The sequence below is a fragment of the Triturus cristatus genome, chromosome 4_1 (assembly GCF_964204655.1).
Source record: "Triturus cristatus chromosome 4_1, aTriCri1.1, whole genome shotgun sequence".
Lineage (NCBI taxonomy): Eukaryota > Metazoa > Chordata > Amphibia > Caudata > Salamandridae > Triturus > Triturus cristatus.
In genome coordinates this window covers 176,040,018-176,049,164 of record NC_140585.1, presented here as the reverse complement: position 1 = coordinate 176,049,164, position 9,147 = coordinate 176,040,018, and the positions used below count along the sequence as shown (strand labels likewise).

At 39.8% G+C, this 9,147-nt stretch overlaps 1 protein-coding gene across 1 annotated transcript; it reads left to right on the top strand.

Annotated features, from left to right (window-relative positions):
* The first annotated feature begins 2,617 nt into the window (after positions 1-2,617).
* Positions 2,618-3,556, top strand: LOC146853842 (olfactory receptor 5AP2-like). The gene has a single exon (XM_085650933.1). It carries the CDS (start codon positions 2,618-2,620, stop codon positions 3,554-3,556), a length of 939 nt encoding a protein of 312 aa, XP_085507059.1.
* Positions 3,557-9,147: the final 5,591 nt, after the last annotated feature.

The window sequence follows — 9,147 nt, the reverse complement described above, 5'->3', positions numbered from 1 at the left end:
GGAATTTCAAACTAAAATCATACAGGCGTTACAAAAAATGTATAATAATCCTAGGGCTGTTGTATCTGTTAATGGAAGTTTAACCAAGGAAATTGCAGTTTCCAGGGGAACTCGGCAGGGATGTCCTTGTTCGCCATTGCTTTTTGCAATATATATTGATTCCTTCATTCGTTATTTGGAGAAAAATAATCGTATAACCCCTATTATATCACAGGGATATGCAACAAAAACATTAGCATATGCTGACGATATTGCTATAGTTACTGCCGACCCTGGAGTAGCAATGCTGACCATAGAGGCTGAAGCCAAGAAATTCGGGTTGGTCTCTGGCTATGCATTAAATCAAGGAAAGACACAAATTGTGCTGAATCAAAAAATCTCTTTAGATGATCCTAGGGTGGTGAAGGGAGTGACATATCTGGGTGTTACAATTTCCTCCAATTTAGAGGAAGTTGTGGACTTAAATTTTAAGCCATTACTAAATACAATACAAAAAGATCTACGACGGTTAGACAATCTCCACCTGTCTATTATTGGAAGAGCTAATGCAATTAAAATGGTGTACTTTCCAAAGATATTGTATTTATTTAGGGCACTTTGCCTAGAAATCTCTAATCAGTGGTTTACAGTAATGGAACGTACCTTTTCTAGATTTGTATGATCTTATGCTCAACCCCGACGGGCATATAAATATCTTACTCTTTCTAAAGATAGAGGAGGGCTCGCACTCCCCAACTTAAGGAGATACTATTGGTCATGTGTATTATTATACAGCAAGGAATTATTACAAAGTCCAAATAACACAGAGGAACATACCGTTTCAATTTTTCAGCTATTGGTGGGGAATTCCTGCTATGGCTATTTTTTGAAATACATACATGACAGCGACCATAAAGAAGTCAAATTTAAGACTCTCTACAGTTGTTTTAAGGTATGGAAGGCTGTCAAAAAAGTATTAGGAATCGGATGATTTTCATACTACACCCCAGTATTAAACAACCCAATACTTCCAGCAACTATCTTTAAAGATAACTGCGTTAATAAATGGTCTTATTTGGGAATAATACAACTAGGTGATTTTTATACTAACCAGGGTATTAAATCTTTCGAAGTTTTGAAGGGAGAATATGGCTTAGATTGGCGGGACTTTTTTAAATATCTTCAGATTAGGGCCTTCCTAACTCATAAATCTGGACTAAAAACATTATGGGAAGAATCTACTGTAGTAAAGACAGTTATACATTCCAGGAAACACTTGATTGGTGGAGTTTACGAGTTATTGTTGGACAAGCTCCCTGACGATCTAGACAAAATGGCAATAAGGTGGCAAAGTAAACTTGATATATCTAAAGAAGGATTTCTTGGCTCTTACCAATTAGCACAAACGCTTCTTATTTCTACCAAACTTCTGGCACAATTTTATAAAACCTGTTTTTTTCTCTACTATACACCTAACAAGATTGCAAAAAGGGGGAACTGGTATTGGGACTTGCTGTCCGAGATGCAATCTATTTAAAGCAAATTCTATCCATATCTTCGCCTCTTGCCCAGTGCTAATGCCTCTGGTACAAGATATAGAGAGGTTTTTAACCGCTGTTCTACATAGAAAAGTTGTCTTGTCACCAGAGGTAATGGTACTTGGGGTGGAAGACTTAGATAAACCTGAAAATGGTTATGATTTTATTTTTGTTGCCATGGCCGTCTGGCATTTATGTCTAGCCTCGGCTTGGCTAGACCCATTACCACCCACTTTTCAACAGTGGCTAGCTAGACTTTTAGCGGTGCATAACATCGAGATAGCTATATACAAGCGGAAAGGGAAAAGGCGACGTGAAAGGGGCATGAACATCTGGTCTCCTCTCACATCCTGGCGAGAGCAACAAATCTGATTTATTATCAATGTTACAATGTATTTATGTTATTGGTTGGATTGGGGTTTTTTTCTTTCCCTGTGAAGCATTGAATATGTCTCGCAAAAATTCCATTAATGCTTATTTAAGTTTGACATACATAAAGTATATGATATTAATGTACAGAATGCTTACCTGTCCGGGGGGGGGGAACAAATATGTTAAAACCAATAAAAAATATTTAAAAAAAAAAAAAAAGAAATTAGCATTTAAAAAAACATTGAAATTCACTGAAAAAAACATATATGACGTGCCTGAAACCTATGGTTTTTTCAGTGAATATATATATATATACATATATATATATATATATATATATTTGTATTTTTTTTGGCAGGGTACAAACCTATGCTTATCTTCAGTATATTGTGGTAGTTAATATTTTTGCTACGCTATTTCATATTAGTATGGCAACAATATTCCAGTAGATTACCTTGTTGAAAGGAAAATTTCCAAATCACAACGGGGTGTTGGCTAATGTGTTACACATGAGACGTTAATATGTTAATGGAAACTCGTTTCTTAATATTTATTAGCAATCATTGCAAAACTCCATTCATAATTAAAACTAATTTTGATAAGTATGCATCGTTGTGTGCTGGCACCTGCAGATTCTCATAATGATTATAATGATTCAGGATGTTTTCATGAAGTACCATGTATTAATTTTGATTTTATCCACTCAGCAAATTGCATCTTTTGAAAGTATGAATGCAAGAAATGGGACCTCAGTGACAGAGTTTCTCCTCTTCGGCCTTACTGAAGACCCCAAGCTTCAGATCCCTCTCTTTGTGATCTTCCTTATGGTATATGCTCTCACCCTGATTGGGAATCTTGGAATCATTATCCTTGTCTGGGTGGATCCTCATCTTCACACTCCAATGTACTATTTTCTCAGTAATCTGTCCTTCTCAGACCTTTGTTACTCATCAGTTATCACACCAAAGATGTTGGCCAACTTTCTTACTGAGAGAAAGTCCATCTCTTTTTATGAGTGTGCTATTCAGCTATACTTCTTTGGTCTGTTTGTGGGTACAGAATGTTTCCTTGTAACAGTGATGGCATATGATCGCTATGTGGCAATATGCAAACCTTTGCTGTACTCTGTTATAGTCAACAAGGAGGTCCGAGTGCTATTGGTGGCTGCAGCATACTCAGGGGGTGTCCTGACATCAGCGATACATACAAGCTTCACTTTTCGTCTACCATTTTGCGATTCCAATGAGATTCTTCACTTCTTCTGTGATATACCTCCGCTTCTAAAACTCTCTTGTGCTGATACATATATAAGCGAAGTTGTCATGTTCCTTCTTTCAAGTTCCCTTGGTTCAGTATCTGTAGTAGTGATTATAATTTCTTACACATATATTCTGTCAGCAATTCTAAAGATCCAGTCCGGAACAGGCAGAAGCAAAGCATTCTCCACTTGTGCTTCACACCTTGCTGTGGTCTTTCTCTTCTTTGGCACAGCCATCTTCATGTATGTACGACCCATCTCTAGTTATTCGGTGGACCAGGACAAGGTGGTGTCAGTGTTCTATACAGTGATTATCCCCATGCTAAATCCTCTTATCTACAGTCTAAGGAACAAGGAAGTCAAGGATGCTTTAGCAAGATCACTTATACAAAAGAACACTCATTATTGATGCTTGTTTACGAGACCCTGAATTTCATGACTGCAGGATTGAATGTCTGGATGATATGAAGGAGCCGGTCATATCCACCATATAGAAATAGTCTTACCACAGTATTGTCCTTATTCAATTTTTATCATATGTCAATGACACTAAGGGATGAAATACAAGTACGGTGGCCGAAACGACTGCCGTACTCACGGTGGTGGTCCTACCACTGCCATACTGCGGGCCCACCCGCAATATTGTGAGTGTGGCAGTTAGAACACCACAAGACCTTTGCATCTGACGGGGATCCAGGATCCTGTGGTGGTGGCCCCCTGGTCAGGAGCACTAATATGCTGGTGGTGCTGCTGTGGCACCGCTGAGCATATTAGGAGTTGCCTGTCCAACTTCCTTTTCATGGTGGTGAGTCTGCCATGAAAAGAGTGGCAGAGAGGCAACGAAGATGGCCCTAATAGGACCCATGGTGCTCCTGGGACTGGGGGTCCATCTCCCCCAGAATTGCACCCAGTTCATTCACGGTGTGGCATGAATGTGCTGCAGGCGCTGTCATGGCAGCAGTCTGAAAGTTAGACTCTCCTATGAGCCTAATAAACCACCTCCATGAAACAGCAGCAGTGCCATCTGCCCGCCTGCTCTGGATTATACTCCTATTCCGGCAGGCAAGTGCACTACTGGCTTGGTGGTCCTTCTGTCAGCACAGCAGTGGCTGCCCGACATGAGGAACCCCAAACTTGTAATCAGGCCCTAATTTTATGTAAACTAATGCTCTCTTTCTAAATATACAATTTGGTGTCTGGGAATTACAAATCTATTAGGAACATCAAAATAGAGGAAATCAGATGGCAAAACATTGTAAGAAATAAAAGGTGAGTGTAGGTAGTAACATTTATGCAGAAAACAATTATACTCAATTGGGCTGTTAGAGCATAAGAAAATGACCCAAAGGAACAAAGAGTAGAAAGGAGGCATAAGGCATTGTAAATGGTCCAGCATTGTCCTTCTTTTATGTGCCAATCATCTGCTGAATGCCAATTAAGACTACAACGAAATCCAGGAGAAACAAGGTGTTCTGTCAGTAATACATTCTAACTGGATTCACATATTTATATAGCACTCATTTACATAAAGAAGTATAAAAGAAGGAAAGTGGTCTTCTATCATTTTGTTTACAAAGGTAAGAATGACCCAATTTTTTAACCCCTCATCCACACTTATGTATTGGCAGTGCAAGACTATCTGTATTTCAACATAGTATGTAAGTAAGAGGAGTGGGAAAAAAAAGTCATTTGGAATTTGCTATTAAAATGTTATCCTGAGAACCACACTATTTACTAAATAAATAATTAATTTTCCTTCGTTGTCGTCTGTCCAAATTCCCCCCCTCTCGGCCCCACCACCACACCGCTCTTACCTGCATGGGCCTCTGCTGTGAAGGTCAACTTAGTAGCATTTTGCCTAATTATTTTATTTGCCTGAATTGTTTTATGTGTGTGTTTAAATAGACTTAGAGAACACTGGGGTACTGTGGCAGCTGTAGAAATATTTTAAAAAGATAGAACATTATTCAAGCATGTGAACAATTAAAATAGACATGGATGGAATTTATGTTTTACAAAATGTATAGTGCTGCAACTGCTGTTCTTCGAGCTTCCTTTGTCTCTTGTTGGTAGCTTGACCTTATCAGTGCTGGGATACTACAGTCGAAGTAGTCATACACTTCGACTGTAGTATCTACAACTACTACAACAACTCCACTCTGCGCCACTCTGCTCTATGTCACTCCCTACACGACACTACACTCTATGAAAAACCACATTACCACACTTCTCTCTACGTCACTACACACTACTACTCTTGATCTTATTCCATTGTATGCAACTCCACTCTACAGCACTTTGCTCTACGCCACTCCACAGTACGCTGTTACATTGTACACCGCACTACTACACTCTAACCAGTCCACTCTATAGCACTCAACTTTACACCACTCCACTGTATGCCACTCCACTCTAAATCATTCCAGTCTATGCTATTCCACTGTACTCCACTACACTGCACCACACTCCACTCTACGCCACCCCACTCTATGCTTCTCTAGTGTATGCAACTGTGCTCTTCTGTATGCCACTCTACGCCACTCCACTCTACCCCACTGCAGTATATGCTATTCCACTGCATGTCATTCAACTGTATGCTATTCAGATCAACGCCACTGAACCATACACGTTTTGAGTGAATTCCACAGCACTGTACCTCACCCCACTCTATGACAATTCTTTGGCAACTGTTCTAAACGCTGTACATTTACACTACGCTCCACTCTATATTACACAATGTGCCACTCCATTCTTTGCCACTCAACTATACGCCATTCTACATTTTATAAAAAAGTAAAATAGTTAAAGCTAAGTTATATGCAGGAAAACGTTATTTTTTATATACAAACCCTACTTAAACTATACAAACTGGAGAAATATAAAGCTATAGTACTTAAATTTCCAATGAATGCACCACTATTTAGAACTTACATTTATAATTCATGCACATACCTAAAATTTCTTTTCAACGCACACCTCTGTACACATTCTTCTCGCAACAACTGTCACACTACATGTGTAAATTTTGTAAAGTATTTTGGTACTCCCTAGTCAGTACTGGGTATTGTGCACATTTTTTAAAACAAATATATAGAAACTTATAAATATGTTTCCCTACCTATTACCACCTTCGTGGTAAAACATCAAACCTAACACTTACCTATATCTCAAGGCATAATGCAGAACACAACCAAAGTGTACCTCAAAAGAACAAGTCTGTCTCTAACTTTTGTAAAGGGATATATTAGCCAATCACAGAATATCTTGTCGTCACTATGTACCATGGTACTTCCGTAAAATACCACACCATTTCTCCAAAGTACAGCAACTACAACTATTACCAAGTAAATTTCTTATAACTTAAAATGTACTTACCCTACATACCTGTGTACCATATTTTGTAATCCTGCCAAATTTCATTCACATCCATCCAAAAGTTTTCACGTTAAACATGAGTACAAAGTCTATGGGAAATTAATTGGTGCCCAAAACTATTTTGGGACCTCCCTTTTCTCTTTGCTCCCCCTTGAAGAATCTGTGAATGCTCTGCAGTTGAAATTGCCCTTTTGCAGGTTCACATCCAAATGTTTTACCTTTTCTTTCTACTTTGTTGCAGAACTAATTTTGGTTAGCCCTCCATAAGAGGCCACTAGAGTCTTTAAATAAGGATTGAGGGCAGGATATAAAATACGTGATAACCAATTTGTGGAATACTGTTTTTAATGTTGCATTAGGCTACTAGGAGCGGATAAGCTGGGTGTTATTTAGATATTTAGAAATGACAAGAAATTTATTGTTCAATATCCTTTAAACTCTTTCGCTGCTAGGCTTTCCCCCCCCCCCCCCCCACCCCCTGTTGCCGATATCACTAACCTTAAGTCCAGCGAGGCTCAATCCACGGGAGCGACGATAAATTCCCCACTCTCCCCAAATCAAAGCACGTATGTGGACAACAAAACAGCATCAACACACATACACTGACTCCGGGAGATGTGGGGATTTAGAACTCTTGAGGTATCACTTCTAAATCCCCCAGCCGGTTTATGAGGAGGGCCCGTGGAACTGGAAAGGTGACAACCTATAGAGAGAAGAACATATCATTTAGCAAAAGGCGTTCTCTTCTCTGGTGTGGACTAACAATACCAATAGCTACAACAGTATAACGTGTTTGCTCTGTAGAAACAAAACAATGCTCACCGGCTGGACATCTCGTTAGGCCAAAATGAAGAATCCAAGCGAGGTTGGGAGAATCCCCAATGAATGTAGTCTCGAATAGCAGCAGGAACAGAAAGCGTGAAATTATAAAGAAAGGAAGGGCAGCTAAGACAGGAATACCAAGCCGTAGCAACACTTGTTCAACTAAAAGCTGCTTTTGAGGTCTCCGAAGTGCACACTACACTGGACTATGTTAAATTTGTTTTACGAGCGAACTAGCTCGTTACAGTTTCAAATAAAAAATAATCAATGAAGCGCTCAGGACGCTTTCATCAATAGATGATACAAAGTTTCTAAATGGAGGCTCGTAAACCAAAGTTTCTGGATGGAGACTCAAACCAAAAACAACCGCGTCTTAAATAGTCAGAGCGCGGTTCACTACCAAAAAAAGAACTCGAGTTCAAAAAGGCTTTTCGTAATAAAGCACCGCATCTAGGAAAGCGGTCACAGTTGCGAAAAGCAGTCCGTCAGGACATCAAGGCTCAGAGACCCTTACCTCTGGGAACGCTGCGTGTGTATTTTCAGACGCGACCCAGGCCGGGTTCTTCTGAATACAAAAGCGAAGGGAAAAAAGGAATGCACGGGTCTCGGGAAGCCTAAAGTGCCCGGGAGCTATGCAAATGAGGGCGTAACCGAAGAGAATCTAAACACCAGGAAAAGCTAATGCTCAGTGTTCTTGTAGCAACGAGTGGCTGAGCAAGCAAGCACAGAGCCAAAAGGATTTGGGAATCAGGTAGCCTAGAAAGGGAGTCGTAAGGAAACAGGACTGGAAGCACAAGGAATCAGGGAGGCAGGAGAGCAAGGAAACTCGACTGGAAGCATAAGCCAAGCAACGGCTTCTCCAGCTGGTGTGGTTTTTGAAGGTGGGGAGTGTCAACAAACTCCTCCTCCTGAGAATAGACCAGGGACCGTCTCAAAAGTATGCTGTATTTCTAAAGAGCAAACACCTACACTGTCCTCACGCTACAGTGTAGTATACAGGAGGCTTGATGTATAACACCCCCCCACCCCCCGTGCTAAGCTTTTTTTGGGCTATTTAGGGTAGTTTGCGCTTAGGCACCTGTAACTTTTTTGACCACAAAAGGTATCCATGCCAAATTTGCATCCTTTTCTTCCAACGTTTGTCAGAAAACCAAAATGTATTACACAGTTTTGGCATTTTACTGGGACATAGCCTATTTTTGCTATTTTTTGTGCTTTCAACCTCTTTCCGGTTAGTGATAGAAATGGGTATGAAGACAATAATGGATCCTGTAAAGCTATACATTTCAGAAAAGTAGACACAATTCAGAATTCAGCAAGGGGTTATTTGTGTAGATCCTTCACGTTTTCTTTATAGAAACTAACAGTTGAGAACGATTTGAAAAAAAGCCATTTGTGTGAACTTTTTCACCTGTGACTTCTTCTAAGTATGACAAACTTTTGATAGCAATATACCGTTACATCCGCTGGACCTCTCTGGTTGTGGGAATATAGGACTTGTAGGTTCACCTGGAAACCGAGGAACCCAGAGCCAATAACTGCGCAGTGTCTTGCAGTGGATTTTATTGTGTACCGGGAATATATTAATTCATTTGGGAAGATATAAACAGTGAAAATTGGTATGAGACATCTATGTATTTCTGAAATAGAAGCAAAGAATAGAGTTTAGTAACAGTAGCTATTAGCAAATCTCCGACTTTGTGGGCATACATACTAGGATGTGAATTATAGGACATTTTTCAAGGTGACTTCCTTTTTACACATTTTTTTACATTTGGAAGGCAGAAATGCATCAAAAGTCAA